The sequence below is a fragment of the Clupea harengus genome, chromosome 10 (assembly GCF_900700415.2).
Source record: "Clupea harengus chromosome 10, Ch_v2.0.2, whole genome shotgun sequence".
Classification (NCBI taxonomy): Eukaryota; Metazoa; Chordata; class Actinopteri; order Clupeiformes; family Clupeidae; genus Clupea; species Clupea harengus.
In genome coordinates this window covers 25,849,068-25,870,594 of record NC_045161.1, presented here as the reverse complement: position 1 = coordinate 25,870,594, position 21,527 = coordinate 25,849,068, and the positions used below count along the sequence as shown (strand labels likewise).

The window sequence follows — 21,527 nt, the reverse complement described above, 5'->3', positions numbered from 1 at the left end:
AAATGATCAAGATAAACAGAATGTACAGGACCTCAGGAGAAACACACTCTTCAATGGTCCTGCTGGGCTACATGGTTCTGGTAGGTCAAGAAACACATATTTCCTCACTACAGGAACTAAATATGACAGCTTTACAAATATAACTTTGAAATGTGAAGCTGTGATGATGAATAACCTTTAAGACAGCAAAACAATTAAGAAAGCACTCCTTGCCCCAAAGTGGAACGTGTATGCCCATATCTTTTTACTGACACAAACTGATGGTCTTTACAAAATCCATGAATATGATGTGAGCGAGACAGACTGGCATCCATGCCAAACAGGCCAGGGATGGGGGAACACGTCTGAGCAAAGCTTAAAAACAGGAAGCAGCCGACAAACATCCACTTCCAGCAGAAACAGCTCAACATCTTTAAATAAACTACATACAAGTCTATCACACAGTATATAAGGACACAGAACATGGAAAATATAAACAAAAGCAATAAAATAGGCTATTTTAAAATAGAAAACTTCTTTCCATTTCGAACTGCTCTGTCTGAGTGGTGATATTAGATAGCGACCGGCCTACGATTCTGCCTTTAAAAGTGGGCCTTGATAAAATCGACTGTTATCTCCTACGGCCATCAGCACTACGGAGTCTGACAAAACACACACTAGACATCAATATACAGGCAAACCATGGGACTGCTGAAGGCCTCTGTATGTCCTTTCGTTAAGTGCATCTTCCAAACTTTGAACTTGGCTATGCCGGGAAGCGACAAATATAGATTATTATTATTATTATTTTTAATATTAATATGAGTGCAAAAATAATGCATTGAAAATAAATTTCATCATCTCGAGGAAAGCAAACTGCAATGGCTGCATGTTGCTATTAAAACGGTCCAGTCAAAGTCGGACTTAAATTAGAGCGCGAAGCACGGCTTTCATTTAAAAGAGGAAGGACCTTGGCTGCGTGTAAAAGAAATCCGTGGCATTTCACTGGAAGGGGGTTCTGTCCAGAAGATCTTCATAGCAAAAATAGGACGAACAACAAATCGGTCCAGAACCTCGAACTTACAGCATAGTAACTGACACAATTGTATTGCCAAGGTTAATTTCATAAAGCACCATATAATAAATATGTTGGTAAAAAAAAAACGAGAGAAAAAAAAACAACCTCTAAAAAATGGAAACGCTATATTCATTATATTCCTAATATAATGTACATTGTTCGGGAATGCGGTCATCTGTTGACATTGGACTCCTGCTTAGAGGTGTGTAAAATTAAATGGCAACGGCTAAGCCTCCCAGACTCACAGGCAGAACACGCGCTCCCTGAATGAGGAGCGCTTTAAACAATAAATACATGAAACTGATTGACAATAGGCAACATTCTTTGAAATGCAGAGAACATCTCTGTTCGAACATTTGTTAGAGAACTATGACCTGGTAAGCCTTTCCACACGAACACAATCTTCAGCATCACTTCAAAAAAAGGTGAATGCCTTTCTTTCCTCCTGGCTGAACACACAGACGGAGGCAATGCTTCAAAACCAGAACCAAGGCCAGAACTGAACAGAACTAATTTCTGCCAGAGGTGGACTCCCCACTCAGAGAACTCAAGGCCCAGTCTAGAAAGGCACCGGGTCTTGAGAGGGACACGCCTTGAGAGAGCTACCTTACTTAAGACGGTCACCTTACTTAAGCGAGTTGCATTACTTAAGCGTTTTACCTTACTTAAGAGAGTACCTCCACCTCTCCACTCCGGGTCAACAGATGCACTTATGGCTCACTACCTACACAACACAAAATTAAAATAACGCTGCAATTGATTGGGTTGTTGAGTGTAAAGAGTGTGTGTGTGTGTGTGTGTGTGTGTGTGTGTGTGTGTCTGAATATGAACAATCAATTATGGGGAAGAGTTTTTGTTCACAGTTCTCTCGGAAGAGTCAGGAAGAGACAAAGCGTGTGGAGAGAGAGAAATGAGTCGTCGTCGTTGTCATGACGCCCACTCTTTCGGCAGAGCTCTGGTGGAGGGTCCTGGTTTATCAGTGCTGGTGATCAGTCAGGCGGCGGCGCAGGAACCTTCCGGGAGGGGGGGGGGGTGTTGTCTGTTCCTGCTCGGCTACTCCATGATGGCTCGGTAGATCACCGGCTCGATGTAGTCTCCCCGGTACCTGGAGTTGATCACCCGCTGCCTCTTGGTCGACTGGACCTTCTTCTCGCCGAACATCTCGTCAAATCTCATGTCCGACGCCTTGGACTGCAGGGGAGGAGATGATGGAGAATCACAGGAGTGATCAACATGCAAACCTTACAAACACCAACAACAGCACAGCCGGCACCGCTAAAAGTAATGAACTGATAAAAGCAGGTGTATTCTTGCATGCTAAATAGCTGAGATGTCACAGAAGTATTGAATTGAAAAGGTGGTTGTTATCTGTTGTTCCAACAGACCTACTTTCGTCACAATGCACTATTTCTTTGTCACAGTGTCAAAAAAGAGCTGAAGACTTACGGCACAAAACGCTAACCAAAAATCAAGGGACAGCACGGTCATAGTACACAGACAGACAGACAGACAGACAGACAGACAGACAGACAGACAGAGACAGACACAGACACAGAGACAGACAGACAGCTGGGACTCACCAGTCTCGATTTGACTCTCTTTGGCAGGTCTTCATCCAGGGTGTAGACCTCGTCCCTCTTGAATGTAAGCTGGGAGCCATCTTCAAATTCCACCTGAACATAAGAACAGGCAGTGTGAAAGAGGTAAATCACTAAAAAACAAGGATTCAAAAAAGTACATTTAGCCATGTTTTAAGAGTGGAAGTAGTGGAATTGCTTGCTCTCGTCTTACCTGGTACATCTGGATGACGTGAGCTGCCACAAATTTGGCTCCGTAGACGAGGCCATCCGTCCACCTCACCTGCACAACCTCGCCCTGGGCAGGAGGTCCCTGCTGAACACAGTCCCGATTCTGTACACACACACACACAGACGCACAGACACACGCACACACAGACACAGTTAATGCCATTACATAAGTAAAGCTGAACTGAATAAATATTATTTAGCAGATATTTATATCGAGGACACTATATCATTATATTTGAAGACATATACTGTAGGTATGCTTAATCCATATGGTAGCTCAGTGGGACTTAAACCATTGTCCTTGCTGCTGATCTGGCACAGGCCTACCAGAGACGCCACAAGAGTCCCACACTCTTCACATGTTATTAGCAGCTGCACTTCTCTGATAAAACATCTCCGGTTAGTGCTCTAGTACTGAGGAGGCGTCTTACCACGATGTCCTCAGGAAAGAGGTTGTCACTGAAGGAGCCGTCATCGAAGTTGACCTCATAGAAGGTCTCCTTGTACAGCTGCACGACGTCGCACTGGTAGTAACGTCCATTTTTGTGCTTGCAGATAACTTTCTGCCCCACGGTCAGCTCTCTCAGGGCTGCCTTATTACGCTGGGAAAACAACCACACACCCACACACACACACACACACACACACACACACACACACACACACACACACACACACACATTATTACCAGAAAGAATTTTACGAGCACACCTTGAGAGTACAGAAAGCAATACGTATCAAAACAGACACTAATACTTTACGACACTATAACTTTATTACTTTACTACTGTAATATTTTATACCTACTTTTATACTATACTTGTATCATATACTTTCCAGTGACATTTTCATTCTCCACCCACTAAAATGTGAACAAACCTAAGTATTTTTATTTTACAAACTACAACATCCAATACCCAACCTAAAAATGTCAACTTATACATTTTGCAATGTATTAACTATTCAAAATTAAATTAAAGATAAATTCTGAAAAAACATTTGGGGAAATAAGATTATGAATCATCAGCAACTACATATTTTTCCAAGCATTTCCGGACAGCAAGATATCTGTAACCACCATGACGGTAAACTTCCCATAGGAAATGAAAATTACATCAGTTAAAATGGTTCACATGACCTTCAGAATGTCCCCTCTTCCTCCCTCCCAGTCATGTTTCCCTGCACTGACATTCATATGGACTTGGTGCCATTTTTCACCCAGTTCATACTGTTGACAGCGGGAAAGATTATCCATCTCCCATGCATGTTCTTCTTAGTCTCCAGCTCCCCCTGTCTGTCTGTCTGTCTGTGTCTCCAGCTCCCCCTGTCTGTCTGTCTGTGTCTCCAGCTCCCCCTGTCTGTCTGTCTGTCTGTCTGTCTGTCTGTCTGTCTGTCTGTCTGTCTGTCTGTCTGTCTGTCTGTCTGTGTCTCCAGCTCCCCCTGTCTGTCTGTCTGTCTGTGTCTCCAGCTCCCCCTGTCTGTCTGTCTGTCTGTCTGTGTCTCCAGCTCCCCCTGTCTGTCTGTCTGTGTCCGTCCGTATCCAGCTCCCCCTGTCTGTCTGTCTGTGTCTCCAGCTCCCCCTGTCTGTCTGTCTGTCTGTCTGTCTGTCTGTGTCTCCAGCTCCCCCTGTTTGTCTGTCTGTGTCTCCAGCTCCCCCTGTCTGTCTGTCTGTCTGTCTGTCTGTCTGTCTGTCTGTCTGTCTGTCTGTCTCTCCAGCTCCCCCTGTCTGTCTGTCTGTCTGTGTCTCCAGCTCCCCCTGTCTGTCTGTCTGTCTGTGTCTCCAGCTCCCCCTGTCTGTCTGTCTGTCTGTCTGTGTCTCCAGCTCCCCCTGTCTGTCTGTCTGTGTCCGTCCGTATCCAGCTCCCCCTGTCTGTCTGTCTGTGTCTCCAGCTCCCCCTGTCTGTCTGTCTGTCTGTCTGTCTGTGTCTCCAGCTCCCCCTGTCTGTCTGTCTGTGTCTCCAGCTCCCCCTGTCTGTCTGTCTGTCTGTCTGTCTGTCTGTCTGTCTGTCTGTCTGTCTGTCTGTCTGTCTGTCTGTCTCTCCAGCTCCCCCTGTCTGTCTGTCTGTCTGTCTGTGTCTCCAGCTCCCCCTGTCTGTCTGTCTGTCTGTGTCCGTCCGTATCCAGCTCCCCCTGTCTGTCTGTCTGTGTCTCCAGCTCCCCCTGTCTGTCTGTCTGTCTGTCTGTCTGTGTCTCCAGCTCCCCCTGTCTGTCTGTCTGTGTCCGTCCGTATCCAGCTCCCCCTGTCTGTCTGTCTGTCTGTCTGTGTCTCCAGCTCCCCCTGTCTGTCTGTCTGTCTGTCTGTGTCTCCAGCTCCCCCTGTCTGTCTGTCTGTCTGTCTGTCTGTCTGTCTGTCTGTCTGTCTGTGTCTCCAGCTCCCCCTGTCTGTCTGTCTGTCTGTGTCTCCAGCTCCCCCTGTCTGCCTGTCTGTCTGTGTCTCCAGCTCCCCCTGTCTGCCTGTCTGTGTCCGTCCGTATCCAGCTCCCCCTGTCTGTCTGTCTGTCTGTGTCTCCAGCTCCCCCTGTCTGTCTGTCTGTGTCCGTCCGTATCCAGCTCCCCCTGTCTGTCTGTCTGTCTGTGTCTCCAGCTCCCCCTGTCTGTCTGTCTGTCTGTGTCTCCAGCTTCCCCCTGTCTGTCTGTCTGTCTGTCTGTGTCTCCAGCTTCCCCCTGTCTGCCTGTCTGTCTGTGTCTCCAGCTCCCCCTGTCTGCCTGTCTGTCTGTGTCTCCAGCTCCCCCTGTCTGCATGTCTGTCTGTGTCTCCAGCTCCCCCTGTCTGTCTGTCTGTGTCCGTCCGTATCCAGCTCCCCCTGTCTGTCTGTCTGTCTGTGTCTCCAGCTCCCCCTGTCTGTCTGTCTGTCTGTGTCTCCAGCTTCCCCCTGTCTGTCTGTCTGTCTGTCTGTGTCTCCAGCTTCCCCCTGTCTGCCTGTCTGTCTGTGTCTCCAGCTCCCCCTGTCTGCCTGTCTGTCTGTGTCTCCAGCTCCCCCTGTCTGCATGTCTGTCTGTGTCTCCAGCTCCCCCTGTCTGTCTGTCTGTCTGTCTGTCTCCAGCTCCCCCTGTCTGTGTCTCTAGCTCCGTCTGTCTGTCTGTCTGTCTGTCTGTCTGTCTGTCTGTCTGTCTGTCTGTCTGTCTGTCTGTCTGTCTCCCTCCATCTCCCCTCCTCCCTGTCTTACTCTCTCCTCTCCTTACTCGCTCACCTCAGCCTGGACGGGGCCTTTGTGCCGACAGCAGGTGACGTAGACGACGAAGGGCCAGTCGTTGGGCTGCATGAGGATGCCTGCCGCCTGGGCGCAGGTGGGGTGGTAGGAGGTGGGGCAGCGACCGTGGGAGCACTGCACACAGCAGCCGGACGGCTTCTTCATCCGCCGCTTACAGTAGTAGCACTTCTGCAGGGGAGAGACAGAGGGGAACAGGCATGGAACGCAGAACAACGGCAGCAGAACCCGACGCAGCACAAGGCTCAACTACATCATTGCTCTTCCTAGACAGCAGAATCCCACGTCAAAATCTATGGTGTTATGATGGACATCAGAAGGTACGCCATGTTGGCATCACTACGTTTGAAATCCTGGAAGTCATGTCAAGAGAATGTTCGCATGTCATGACATTTTTGGCAATGATAACAACGGTGCAGCCAAACACAAGTGTGACTAAACACAACTACCTCACTGGGGTGTTTCATTAAAAATGGGTTTGTGATGGTGGTGTGGGGGTTGTACTGCTATAATCTTTGATTGTTTGATTGTTCTCTCCTTTGTACGTCGCTTTGGATAAAAGCGTCTGCTAAATGACTGAATGTAAATGTAATCTAAAGCATCATAAATGATATTGTTTGTGTATTGTTTATTATCAATACATGACACGGTCTCCTGACCAGCAGCTGAATGGTACGAGAGGAGTCTGAGGAACTCACCAGTTTAAACCTCTGTAGGGGGATGCCACTGAGGTCCACAGGGGAGCGATCGGTGATGTTCACGAAGCGCGCCTCCAGCACAGCTACTGCACACAGGACATGCACCCACCTGTGGCAGCCAGGACGCACACAAACACAGGTAGACGGAGGACACGCACACGTTAACACATCTTACACAAACAACTGAATATTAAAAACGGCACGCAGAATCATAATATACTAACAGGACACTAGCCGTACAACAGTGAAAGTCTGACATGAGACACACATAATAACAAACACAAATAGACTAAAAGGGCCAACCATTACAATACTTGGAAAAAATATATATATATTTTTGTACATATGGCAGATGTTTCAATGACTGACACAAAAGCCAAAAGAGGGCTGTGTCCAGACTTGACCCGGTATTTAAGGCCCTTTCACCACCCCACGGCCAGCGCTGACATGGTTCACGAGAGCACGTAATGAGGGGTTAGCTGAGGCGGCAGGCGGCGGGGTGATAACGCCCTATCTGCCCTATCTGCCCCCTTCTGTTGGGCCTTCCTGCTCACTCACTTGTCATTGTTGGCTCGGTGCATGGCCCCTCCCCTCAGCGCGCACAGGCAGCAGCTCTGTGGGGACACAAACACACAAACACACACATGACTCACAAGACAGGTACTCACCGCAGCAAGGCATTAAGAGCAATGGCTGCACAAACATAAGGGCTTTCATACGGACAGCAGTGCAGATGAGTGCAAGCCCTCACAGTTTCCCGAGAAACCAGGTCATAAAGTCTTAGGAGCGTAGTAAACAGTGTCTTTGTTGACTATATCTCAAATGCTTTGCTTATTACATTTCAAAGTCTAAGAAAAAAACTAAAAATAAGACAATAAAATCAAATGGAAATGTACTTCTCCAAGAAACTACAGAGTGTATTACTAACATGTTACTACAGCATGATCAGACCAGTATGAGTGTGTTCATGAGGGCTTTAGTGTGTGTGAAGAGTGTATTACTAACATGTTACTACAGCATGATCAGACCAGCATGAGTGTGTTCATGAGGGCTTTAGTGTGTGTGAAGACGGCATGCTGGGATTAGTACCTCGGCCATGGCGTTGGCCTTGCAGCGGGCACACTTCCAGCCTTTGGTCACACTGTGTGGGTTGACGCCATAGCAACCTGGCATGGGACAAACAGCATGTGATGGGTGTGATGCTCCTTCACCCTCTACATAGCCAGCACCATAAAGAGCATGACAACCGTACGCTTACAATAAACACGGCTATGGGACCATCGGCGTGGTTACATATTAGCTCAAAGTTAACGCTTAACGCTTATGTACAAGATATATTCTAGTTAAGAGGGATTTTAGGTTGCCAGTGCTGCAACCATCTGTTTATGGTTGTAAATAACTGCCAAAGGACGTCAAGTTGCCTAATTCTATTGTCGTAATATTGATGTTGGTGAAATAATCACTGGATGCCAAAATAAGCAATGCTCTTTGGTACTTCAACTGATCAGTAGAAAACCCTCTTGGGAGTTAAACAGGCACTCTTAGTCTAGACCGGTGGGTCCCAAAGTGTGGGGCAGTTACAGCAAGAGGGACATGGGGAGAGGGCAAAATGAAATGAGAACAGAACTAAACAACCAACTGGTGGTCAGGTTAAGTATGGCAGTGCTCTTACAGCACAGTAGCCTGGAACTAGTAGTTTGGTGTATTTGGCCTAGTGTACTGATACACTATGGTCAGGGCCTACCATCTAGTCTGTGTGGAAGGGCTAGCTAGCCAAATTATGAATAAAATGGACATGTAATTGCACAAACCGAGAATGGAATGGAAGAATACATAGCCAATACATAGCCAATCATAGCCAATCATAAAACTATTTGATCCAGCAATATTAGATCAGTTTAAAACAAAAATAATGAACTGATAAACTCAATTTGTACACAATTCTTCAATATACTTTATAATATTGGCTACTGGGTCTGACCTACTCTTGTTTAAAAAGATTAAACCAATAAAAACGCTGAACAAAAAAACAAACCCTTACATTAATACCTTCAAACAATATAATGCAGTGGACTGTGAAAAACATGTTCAATGTACATTTAAAACATTTATAGCATTCAACACTATATCTTAAGCGAGTCGACAAAACCTCACAAAATATGTAAGTACTGCACTAAATAAGTTCCCTACTCCTCCTCCCCACCCAAGTCCCGTATCCATGGCAGCACACAGTTAGCCCTGTCACTCACTGGCGTGGACGCGTACGCTGCACACGGTGCAGCTGATGAGCAGGCTGGTGCCGTCGGCCTCCAGGTAGGGCGCCAACAGCTCGACCTCCGCCGACTCCTCAGTGGTGGTGGTGAAGCAGGCCTCGGGAATCAAGGGCTTGGTCCGCTGACGAGCCGCCGGACCCACCAGAGGACCCGAGGGGTCGCTGTCCGCACATTCAGTCTGGGGGGGACAGACAGAAAGAGATAAAAAGTAAGATAAAAGATAAATAACAGTGGCTTAGTTGTAAGCGTGGCATTGAAAATGTTATTCATAACAGATTGAACTGAATTCCAATGAAACTTGCGCGTGTGTAAACAGACAGACAATCTGATCTGACTGACACACCCGTGTGACTATTGCCACATTAAGGCTAAACAAAGGCAAAGCCCCCTTATTCTCTCCGTGCCAATGACCCTCTTACCCGCTGGTAGGTGTGGAAGAGCATGCACACGGCACAGTAGGGTCGCTGCAGGCCCACGCTGCGGTTGTACTCCTTCTCCTTCTCCAGGCTGTAGGGGCGGTTCTGCCACAAGTAGGCCAGCGGTCGGGCCCAGGCGTCGCCCTCCACCACCTCGTCCTCCGCTGCCGCCGGCTCCTGCAGCTCTGGGGAACACAGGGGATTATAGGGACACCAAACCTCTCAACCTCCATCAACACGCAAAGGAAAAGGTCCAGATTTGTGATTATATCTCGAAGGCAGCTTCAGCTAATCTATTCCCAACTACTGAAAGAAGTGGTGTTCAATAAATTAGCTTTTAGATTAAACTCAGAGCAAACGCACCCTCTCATTATATGTTACAATTCCATTTAACAGTGCTCAAGGGAGCATGCATCAATAATTCCATAACTAGAGCTTAAGGGTCAATAAACTGAACTGTGACCTAAATGTAACAGGAATGCAAGGGGCCACATTTACAAAGGGGTGTTTTTCTCTTTGACGCATCTAACTTGGCTGATTGCACGATCACCAAATTACGAAGAGTGATTATCCAAGGGGGTTTAAATGTCACCCGTGATTAAATGACTATGAAAGTGCAGTTGTCTGAGCATCTGGCAGCATGGATGCATTGCGAATACTCGAACAACACTGACTAGAAGAACAGTAATCGCCGCCAAAGGGGAGTCAGAACGTTCACCGGTAGGAGCAAACCACTCGAACAGTTTAGCGATATTCATTTCATAATGCGATATAGAACTTCAAAAGAATCATTTTGCTGGCTTGTGAACCTTATAAAATGTATAAATTATACAACTTCTCAAGTGATGTCTCCACTGTTTCTTTTCAGACCTAATGGCGACATCCCTTCTGCAGTCTAGGCTTCAAAATGTACTCACACAACATGTGTGTTAAAGGCCATAACGTAAAGCTCTGGCTCACTCAACAAAATGACGGCACGCAGCAGGTGATTCATTACCAACACTTGATCATGCGATAAGTTAGACATGGACAGCTACGCATTCATAAATTGCACTCACCGCTGCTGTTTAGCTGTGCGCGTACAAGCTATGTTTAATATCTAGGCCTAGATGTTGACCAGAAAGACGCAGGCTAAACACACGTAAATTTGGCCCCGTGAAGTTATGGAGATTTCTGGGAAGTGTTTGGTGTTGTCCCTGTGACGTTCCTCCAGGTGTCTTACCCTCATCACTCATGCTGTCCTTTATGAGTGGATGGTGACGGGGGAGTTTCCCCAGGCGCTCAGTCATACCCTCGTCTTCAGCTTCATCATCTGCCTCCTGCAAAATGAAGAATAAACCCCAAACACGTTTACAACAGACCATGATGCATTGCATCTTCAACTTCAAACAGATCAGACGAGGTACTGGATATCCCACTATGAATGAATGCTTTTAAATCACAATATGTATTTTAAAAATCTTTTGACCAATGTATACTTCTGACCAATGTATGCATTTAACTACGGTATACCTTTAACTCCAGTATGCAGACAAACTCCCCCAACCCCTTCACTCACCTTCTTGACCTCATCGTCATCGTCGTCGTCGTCATCATCGTCGTCGTCGTCATCGTCGTCATCATCGTCCTCAAGGTCACTGTCGTCTCCGACGCTGTTCCGGTCCTCCCTGCGTGGCGTTTCGCCCTCGCTGCAGTAGTCTCCTTTGGCGTAGCTGTGGACGTGCAGCACCTCTGCCGGACTCAGCGTCCTCTGGAAGAGCCTTTGAACCGGACTGGTGCTGGGGGCCGCCGGGGTAGTAGCTGGGGCGTTAACCGGGGTATGGCTAGGGGTAGACACAGGTGCAGGGGTAACTGAGGTTGCAGGGGCAGGTTTGGTGTTGACCTCGGTGAGGGCTGCTGTCCCTGCGGCGGCATGGGGCTCCGTGGGCACTGGGGTGGGCACTGGTGCGGCTGGGGCGACTGCCTTGGCTTTGGCTACTTTGGCTGGTGGCTGGGCAGGGGCCTGTGATCGCGGCGGCGACGGTGACGGCGACGGTGTCGGAGGGGACATGGTGCTGTTCCTGGTGAGACAGATGGATGCTTTCGTGTTCTGTGCCTTGGCAGGCTTACCTCTGGTTCGCTCGAGCTTGAGAGGCTCAAACTTAACAGGCAGCAACTTTGACGGTTCCACCGCAGAGGGCTTTCCTTTGGTTGGTTGCACCTCAATGGGTTTCGCTTCTGTCGTCGTCATCACGACAGCTGGCTTCTCGTCTTCTGTCGTTGTCGTCACGACAGCTGGCTTCTCGTCTTCGGTCGTTGTCGTCGTCGTCTCGACAGCTGGCTTTTCGTCTTCTGGGTCAGCCTCAGAACGTTCCGCCTTCTCTGAACACTTCACCTGCGATGGTTCCAGATCAGTGGGCTTCGATTCTGCTGGTTCCACCTCAGCAGGCACCCCACCTGCAGTTGCAGCAGCAGCTGCTGCTGCTGCCTGATCTGAAACCTCCACCTGTGGGCACTCCTGGACTCCCTGTTTTCCCTGCCCTGGCTCCACAGAGGCCTCCACCTTTTCAGCAGGCTTCCCCTCCAAGGCTTCACCCCCAGCAGATGAACCCTGCTCAGCTGCAGTGGGCTCTTCCTGTGCAGGCTGTGGACTGGTTGGCTCTGCCGGTGCGGCTTTTACCTCGTTTGCCCCAGGCTTTACCTCGTTCGCCCCAGGCTTTGTTGACTCTGCTGGCTGTGGGGTGCTGCTCTCTGCCTTGGCCTGAGTGTCTGCCTGGGGCTGGTTCTGCTGAGGCACCTCACATGGTTTCTGCTGCTGCTCCTCCTGCTGCTGCTGCTGCTGCTGCGGCTCTGGCACTTGAACTGAAACTGAAAGACAAACATACAAACAAAAGTTTATTCAGTGTTAATAACATGTTCACTGAGTATCTACAAACTGGTCCCACTGTGCCCAAGTACATCAAAGCAGAAGTTAACAGAAGTTAATCTTTCAATTGCAGTCAAATCTTGCTGTGCAGCGCCTGCATCATGATGGAAGTCTATTGAAAAGTCCACCAGTAACCTATTAAGCATGCAAGTCTCTTCTGATTACACAGCGAGTTGACTACTGAGTCAGTAAATCAAAGTGTGAAAATGCATGTTGTTCTCAAACTCAGAGCGAAAAATGTGATAATCTAAAACGATCTTGAAAAGATTAGAGGGGGGTCTCTGTCCCACACGTTACCTGGGCTTGCTGAGCTCGGCTCCTGCTTCTGGGTTTCATTCTCGGGCGGAGAGAGACGAGCCTTCTTCTGCTCCACCTCTTCTTGGTCTGGCCTGGGCGTCTCCTGAGGTGTTTCCTGCTGCTGCTGCGGCTCAGTCTCAACGCAGCCATGCTGTCTCTTCACGGCCGCTTTCTCTTTAGAGATGCTGCACAACATCCACAAAACGCAAAGATGTCAACCACAAAAAACAAATCAAGGCAGTTTTTGAAGAGAGAATTTCAAAATGGGTTTCTTCTGAGACATTTGGATTAACAATGGTGCACCCACAAAAAGTACATCAATGCCACATTGAGGTACATCCAACTGTGAAGAGGTAATACAAAAATAACGAGAAAAGACCAGAAGTAATAAAAACAAAAGCTTCTCTGAGGCTCTGAGACCTCAGATTTAGTATATCCTGTTTTTCCCACCCCGTTATTCATTGACATGCGTAAAGGAGTTAGCTAGGCACGACTCAGCCTATATGTATCTAATGATTACAAGTGATGCACCTGTGGATTCTTGGTCTCATGAACTGTTGGAATACTAACACATGCAAGTGGGGAGTGTGTGTGTGTGTGTGTGTGTGTGTGTGTGTGTGTGTGCTTAAGCAATTAAGAAAAATTATGTTTTTAAATTAATTAACTGTTAGATTACAGCATATATACATGTGTAGTGTGTGTGTGTGTGTGTGTGTGTGTGTGTGTGTGTGTGTGTGTGTGTGTGTGTGATTAAGAGAACAGCCCCCCACCTCTCCTCCTCTCCCTCAGTGGTGCTGGAGGCCTCCGTCTCCATGTGGTCCGCCTGGTCGCTGCTCTCCTCCTTCCTGAGCTCCACCAGGAACCTCTCCCTGCCGCCCTGCAGGAACTCCGCCGCCTCTGGGGTGGGCTTGGAGTGGTCGATGGGCCCGTTGTCCTTCCCGGCCAGCCACAGCTTGTAGCGCTCCGGCTGGAACTTCCTCACGAACAGGTCCATTGAGATCTTCACCATGTCCTTCCGGCACGAGCACTGGAACACAAGGCAGATGACGTTGGGTCAACCCTCATCGTAATGACTTTCCTAAACACAAATGCTTCCGCGTATGCTTGTTGAGGACTCAGGAAAATGTACAACTGCCCCTGTTAGACCCTCTGATGTTCTGTATATAACTTTCCTTACAACAGGGTCATGATATGGTGTGCTACACAAACTTAAAAACAAACAACTCAAAAAACACTTCAACAATTGAATTGAGCCATTTGCCCCTACCAGTGTGGCCTGCTTCCCATACTCAATCCACCGCTGTGTGGCAAAGTTGGTGGACTCTGCACAGTTGAAGCCGTGGTTGAACCCAGCATGGTATCCATATGGAAATGTCACTATGAACTGACCAGCTTCCTGAGTAACCTGGAAAGTCACACATCACTTTGATCAACACCAGATCATTACAAACAGACGTGGATTACTACACTGAGAACATGCATCAAATGGTGAAACCCAGGGTTCACGTGAAGACATTTCAGAAAGAAGAAATCAAAGCATTACCTTACAGACTAGGTTAAAGTCTAAGTAATGTTGTCTGCAATCTCACCTTCTCAAATGGTATTCCATATTTTTTAAGTATTGATGGTGAAATTAAAGTCATCTTGTGTCGTAAGAAGGCCTCACAACTTTGGGCACTTCCAGGGAAAAAGCCTGAAAGAAGAAAACCTCACGTTCATGTCCAACACATTAAAAAGATATTTCTTTTTATTTCCCCTCAATACGACTTCACACATACCTTTAGCTAGGCGCTCCAGTCTTTTTCCATGTTCAGGGGGAACACAATACCTGAAGAGAGGATCAAGCATTAGACCTCAAGTAAAACAGCTTTTCCCTTCTTACCACGAAAACAACCCTGGCAAGCCACAACAAATATTTTGTGCCATGTAAGCTCATTTTACCAAGACTTGGGCTCTCCAAAGTGCAGGTAGTTAATGCTGTAGAGATCCATGTCTTCGGTGTGCCAGGCAAATGTGCTCTTCCACATCCCAAAGTACAGGTACGGGGTGTTCACGCCTTTGATTTTGATGCCACTCTCTCTCTCCACCGTGTCCAGGATAGTATTCAGACACCCTATGTTCCATTCCGTCACGTCCTAAAAGGTAGAAGGAACAAGAGGACAGAAGTATTGAGAGACTCCTCAGAAAGTGGACGAACAGTGGACAGTGGGACCATTTAATTCTCCCATACGCAATATTTCTTTGGAATGCTGAAGCTCACGTTCGTTTTTAGGTTATGACAGCGGAAATGAAAACAGAGACAGTGGGAATGCTACGACCGGCAACTAAAATCTTGCATAGTTTTACTGCATTGACCAATTAAGAAAATATCAAAGAGATGGACATCCAGTTCTGCAATGATAAAGTGAAACGGTGGACTCCTACAGTGGCTATGCTTCACAGCAGCTTTAAGCTTTTCAGTCTTTTAAGCCTGATACCAATGACTGAGAACGGATGGTGCAGAAAACTATTTCAAACAAACAAATCAGTGGCTAAATATGCAACAAAATGGCTTTCTGAACCAGTCAGGCAACAGACTCCAGAGTAAACAAATCCAGCAGCAGTTGGCAGTTAGTAAGAAAGGTAAGCTTCTTTTACAGCAACCTCAGGAGAAAACAACTGACTCACTGGATCATAGAGGGTGCCATTGACATCGGCTCCATAGAGGGGAGGGTTAAAGGTCAGGTTCTTCCAGTACTTTCTCTCCAGTTCATCAAAGTCCACATATCTGGGGTTACAGAACCTACATGGATAGATACAGTTAGTAAATGTTCTGTACAGAAGGTGGTCATACTCTGTGCCTCTACTATGCAGAGAACTAAATGCATATTCAACAAACCAAAGCAAAACTCAAAACTCTTATAAACTAACTGAAAAGATCCCAGAGAAACACAAATCATGAATCTTGTGTTTTATCTTTTTGGGAGGTTCATGCAACATGACGCGTCGCTTGCCTATGTTTTGTCACGTTAATATTGAAAGTCTTCTCACTTGTCTGTATTTGCAGTCTTGCGGAACTCCCGGAGAGTCATGGGCTTTTTCTGAATGTTGTACTGGGTGAAGAGACCTGACTGGCCAGTCACCACTTGCTGAATGGGCGCGGGAATCACCAGGTCATCAATGTCATCGTACGTTTTCCTGGGTTTCCAATCTTTAGGTGGTATGACCTAGATCAAATAAGCACATGCAACAGTTAACAATCCTCATTCCCATAATTTGCCCTTAATGCCTGTCTTCAAACCAATGCATGTCTTCAAACCAGTTTACCTTTGCCATTCCGGCCCGATGTGCTCCTTGTGACTCCATGTAGGCTATGTAGCGACTGAAATCTTTGAACTCTTCCTTGGTGGGCTGAAAAGTCATGATCCTGCAGCCAGGATTCTGGGATGCAGAATCTGAAGCCATGTTGCCAGTGTCACACTAAACAACAAACAGAGGTAATCAAATTAGAGGTCGGTTATTAGATGTTTGTAGAACAAACATGTCCAAGCAGGTTGCATTAGGATAACAGTTTACACGTCAAAGACCTGTGGATGGAGGTTGCTGAGGCCGTTTGTCGCCACCTATAGTTTGGTCAATCCCCTGGCGCATTTAACTAACGTAGCTACAAAACAAACAGCTAGCTGACAACTGCTTTGCATTTAACAGTAAGCTTCCACATGCCACCACATCGACGTTTCAAAGGAAACGACACACTTTAAAGGCTTCCGGGGAGTTATCAGAGCGGCATTAACGTTAGAAAGTTACCAAGCAAAATAGTTAGCTGCTTAGCTTACTAACGTTAACTGCATGACATTCACAAGCAGAGTTGGCCAACTAGCATAACTAGCTAGCTAGCCAGCAAACAATGTACAACAAGAAATATATAGTTGAAGTCACGTGCGTGAGTTTGCTTGCAAAATACAACTGCAATCACTATTTTAAATGTTACTGATTCCAGCTGTTTGCAATGTTGAAGTGTGAGTAGAAAGACAAAATATTGATAAAATCATGTTGAGCACGATTACGTTAGCTAACTATATCATAGCTAGCTAACGTTTAGATTTTCTGTAAAGGATCACACACTAGCTTATGTTAGCGTGCTAATCTGTCACAGCGCCTTCATAAGATCCTCCCATTCAGACACCAACCATAGGATAAGTACAATGAATACATTCTCCATTTCATTTCTCATTGGACAACTCACATGTTCGTCAAACTAAGGCCCAGATCAGCTTAACTCCCGGAAAATAAATAGCTCGCATTGTGTTTAAAGCAAGTTGCTTAAATACGAAAACTAGTACTTGGAGCAATGTAAAAAGTTATTTCAATGCATTTGTATTACGTTAATCATGCCGTTCAGCAAATAAATGTGAAGCTACAACGAGTTCAATGAAACGCAAGTTCTTGCTGATAGGGAAACGCTATGCAGTTCAACTTGGCGTTAGCTAGCTAGCTAGCTAGGATAGCACGCTAGCAAGTATTAGCTTGTTAGCTGCAGGCAGAGAATCGCTAGCATTTTAGCTAGCTAGCAACAAATACTGATTTGTAGTGAAACAAAAACACACGTGAAGTGACCGAAAAAGAAAATTGAATCACCAGCAGACTGTGGAAATCGACTTACATATCTCGAGCTGTTGAGTACTGGTTGGTGACTCAGATCTTCAGAGTAAGAAGGGCATTTATTCAGAATTTACCACGGGCAGTAAGGATGGTCCTCCATTATTGTATCGGGCAAAAGCGCATGCTCAGTTTGTGATTGTTTACAACGCTGTCCGAGGGCGTTCCTCGGTTTTAACTCGGGCTAATCAAAATGCCTTTTTGCTAAAACCACGCCCTGCAGTTCCCGGCACCTGTCTAAATACATGTCATGCAACTTCAGATAATTACTTTTTAAAATTCTGCATTCAATTGATTTAATGAAATTAATTGAAAATTAATTGCATTAAATCAATTTAACTTTTCGTATCGTTTATGGACCAAATTAGTATTCTATGCCTCTGATTTGATGGGTCAGAACTTTGTGAGAGGTGGTGGTTTGTTTTTTCTTGTAGATTTTAAGTTCTCACCAAACAACAACTCTGCCTACATTAATCCTACTTCTCTTTCAAAGCCGTGCTCAAAATACCACTCTTCACTCTACATAGCCAAACTATAACAAAGCCTTCCCCCCACTCTGTGTTTATTTATGTCTTGGTTGTGTTATTATGACTATTATTAGATGTTGCATTTTGTTTGGCATTTTTTCATATACATTATCTTCCAGTGTACCTGAAGCTCAGAGCTGTGATATGAATGAGTCATATCACAACAGTTTTGGTAGTCTTGCAAAATTAGTTAAAACATTTCTGGTATCCTATGTTTTCAACATGACATGGCAATTAGGCATACATTTCATGTTTCGTTTCACAAATGTTTTACTGAGGAAAACAGAGACAGTACTCTGCAAAAGTCCTCATATTTCATATGTACAAGTATTGATATTATGTGTACATTGATATAAATGCATTTAACACCTGACTGATATTATAGCCTAACAGCATGTAACTGAGGCATATTTAATGCACAATGTCTAAGTAAACACCACAGACTCTCCCCTATATACCTTTTTTGAACTTTGCTACTGGGGTATTTTGGTAGTCATTTAAAATGAAAAGCCAACAAGAAACACAGACACAGTTTTTTTCAGTGTGTGTGTGTCTGTGTGTAGCGCAAATAGCCAAGCCTGCTGAGGATGTCTTGCTGCCTGCAGGAGACTGAGGATCTGAGTACTGAGGATTTAGCCTGAGTGGGGCAACCGACTGAATGTGCTTGGCTGGCTGGAACTGATTCGGACACAAATGGTTTCTTTCACTTCTGATCTGGTTCATGACAACTGGTTTTTTGGGCTCCCCTATCTGTTTTACCATGTTGGAATGTAGCGCTTGCAGTGTGTGCAGGCTGGATCCATGTGGTTAACTAAACTAAAACTTCCACATGGCCTTTAGCCTGACGACTACTAAAAGATGTCTCAAATGCTGACCAATGTTGACAGTGTGAAACCTCATGCCTATTGACAGATTGTCAGGGATCATCCTTTATTCACGAGCCTGCACAGACTGAAAGGTTTCGTCCAAAGAGAACACCACACATAACCATAATGGCTCAGTTTTTTGGTCTTATTATTTATTATTTTTTGGAGTCTTGACATGCCTCAGATCACAGAACAGAATTGTACAACAGTCTTTTAAGACTAGCCTGAAGTAAGAACACTTACTCAAGGTTGAAATGGGTGAATTAGCCCAAAAATCTGTCTGTTTATCCTTCAGTGACAGGGACCCTTTTCCTGCGAGACCTAACGCAATATCAAAGGCGATGGAATGGATTTCATGGCGATGGAAAGACTGAGTTACTACCATTTTCTGTTAAAAGTAACCATCAATATGCGTTCATCTGCCCTTCAAACGGCATTCCAACGGCATTTCTTTCTGAATGAACACACCTTCTGGATGGATTCCAATCCTGTTGAGCCCTCCCAACCTGCAAGGCATGACAAGACTCACAAGGTGGTAACAAGGGGTGTAACTACATTTACCTTTTTACCATTATTTAATTAACATTAAGCATTTGAAATGTTTAGGTTGCTTCTCCAGAATCTGCTGCTGCTTGGGTTATAACGTACGTCACTAGTTACAATGCAGGACACTGGCTGTAGTGTATGGTGTGCGTAAATGGACCGCCATCATAGATTTGTAGACTTACAGGGGGATGAGCAAAGCTCCCTCCTCTCTTACCTTTTGCATTAGAATGGTTATCAGGGATTATCCATGGAGAAGCATTAGAGATCACCTCACCAAGACATCTCATTTGCATCAGGAGCAGGGCTTCATTTATATTCCAGTGGTCATTAATTCAGACTGAGGCACAATGCAGAACTGCACAGTATATTTCAGTCTCTCCAGGTTAAGTCAGGCATGCTGTATCAGAGGGGCTGTTTGTTTGTCTGTTCGTCCCTTGTGGTCTTGAGTTAGTTACAAATTCGACAAAGGTCCCCTTTCAAGGGGAAGTCCTCTAAACTATTTAATAAAAACACAATTTGGAAAAACAAAACAAAACACAAATGACCAATCCCACATGATTTCTGTCAAATCAGATCCCAATACAGCATTGTTTCCAACCCCCTCCACAGCAGCCATATTGTTGTGGTCAGATTTGACAGGAGAAGGTGGTGTTAATCACAGAGCTCGGATCTAGTGGGCCATCCCTGCGTCCAGATACCAGCTAATGCAATATACGCTGCTCTCAGGAGTTAGAGCAACCCTATGGCCTTCGAGACATAACCAAAACACCCCAAACCTTAACACTGAGAAACACATATAGAAATGGCACATTCAGGAACACACAGATATCTGCCTAACCCTACTTCTAATTCTAAGAAACATAAAGGTATACGTGTAGAATAATACGACATATCATAAGACTTTAATGCTGATTTCAAATGATCGCTCTTCCTCTTTGTCGTCACCTGGACCACCCTCTACAGCAGGCTGATTAGGTAAAGAAAGAGGCTGGTCATTACATGGATTGAAAACACCACATAAGGAACAGCTTTGAATAAATCATCTATGTTGGTGAACGTTCACATTTATATTTAGTCATTTGGCATGAAACCTTTTGCAAGTGAAGTACAACGCAGGCAAAGTACAAATCAAGCACCATGCTTAATGCTGAAAATACGAATGCATTCAGGAGCCCAGTGTGTAGGATGGCTAAGGGCCACATCCCATTCTCACTATCATACACATAAGGGGTCATTCTCTCACACACACACACGCAGTGCCTTCTATATAGCATTCTATTCACACAAGCTCCTGTCTAACACATGAGTGCATGCTACTGCAAGGTCGACACTTCAGTTGTGTTATAACCAATAGGCCAGACATAACAGGTATTCACAGAAATTCTGGGTTCCTTTCTCAGCGTGTATTTCAAAGAGCTGTATTTGTAAACATGCCTTGTCTTCTTCTGCTCTGGGGTCCTATGGTCATGCATGTGAGAGAATAAAGAAAATGTCTCTGCCCGTGTGTGTGTGTGTGTGTGGGAGGGGCAGAGAGAGAGACCGTGTTCCTGCATGTGTATTTGGGGCAACAACAAAGAGGCAGGTGTGTCTGAGTGCTGTTTTTGTTTTGTGTGTGTATGTGTGTGTGTGTGTGTTTGTCGGTGATGGCAAGAGATTGACAGAGAAAGGGCTCCTACACGTGCAAAACCGTGTGTGTGTCTGAGTGTGTGAGAAAAATCAGCAATAGAGCTTTTGTAAGTCTGAGTGGACAAGTGTGTGTGTGTTTTTGTGTGTGTGCGCGCGTTTTCAGGAGTTCTCAGAGAGGTGAGTTCTTATGGTTAATGACACTAAAGGGTCTTTATTCCTGATGCATTAAATCTGTCAAAAACTCATGTTTATACATTTTGTACTATTTCTTTACAAAGAAACAGTCTTTTGTGCCAAAACAAATTAGTTGGACATCTGTGAATTAAAAATATAAGAAATCTACCCATATTTTAACAAATAAATGAGACATCTATTGATAGGTGAAAATTCACCCTAGTTACCTCAGGACTCCGGAGCTGCATATAAGTATATTTATTAGACAAACAACAATTGCAATTGGGCTCACTCACAAAACAAGTATGAAAGTGAAGCCATGATAAACACATCGCACAAGGTTTATATAGACAGAAGTTGAGCGTTCAGCAGGGAAAACCACGTGGTGGATTTCTGACGCTTGAGGCAAGGATGGAAGTTTTGCAAGGTCGGAAGAAGCACAGTTCGAACTTTCTTATCACCTCTGGTCTAAACATGCTCTTGTACA

At 45.6% G+C, this 21,527-nt stretch overlaps 1 protein-coding gene across 1 annotated transcript; it reads right to left on the bottom strand.

Moving 5' to 3' along the window:
* Window positions 1-220: 220 nt before the first annotated feature.
* Window positions 221-17,443, bottom strand: kdm4aa (lysine (K)-specific demethylase 4A, genome duplicate a). The gene is made up of 22 exons (XM_012821756.3): window positions 17,306-17,443; window positions 15,970-16,122; window positions 15,694-15,869; window positions 15,331-15,445; window positions 14,605-14,798; window positions 14,442-14,491; window positions 14,253-14,356; window positions 13,931-14,068; window positions 13,434-13,690; window positions 12,664-12,848; window positions 11,020-12,308; window positions 10,684-10,780; window positions 9,465-9,646; window positions 9,022-9,223; window positions 7,862-7,938; window positions 7,331-7,386; window positions 6,773-6,881; window positions 6,057-6,245; window positions 3,297-3,467; window positions 2,849-2,968; window positions 2,638-2,730; window positions 221-2,248 (listed from the first exon to the last, which is right to left on the bottom strand). Exons 2-22 carry the CDS (start codon window positions 16,105-16,107, stop codon window positions 2,111-2,113), a joined length of 4,080 nt encoding a protein of 1,359 aa, XP_012677210.2. The 5' UTR covers window positions 16,108-16,122; window positions 17,306-17,443; the 3' UTR covers window positions 221-2,110.
* Between the last annotated feature and the right edge of the window lie 4,084 nt (window positions 17,444-21,527).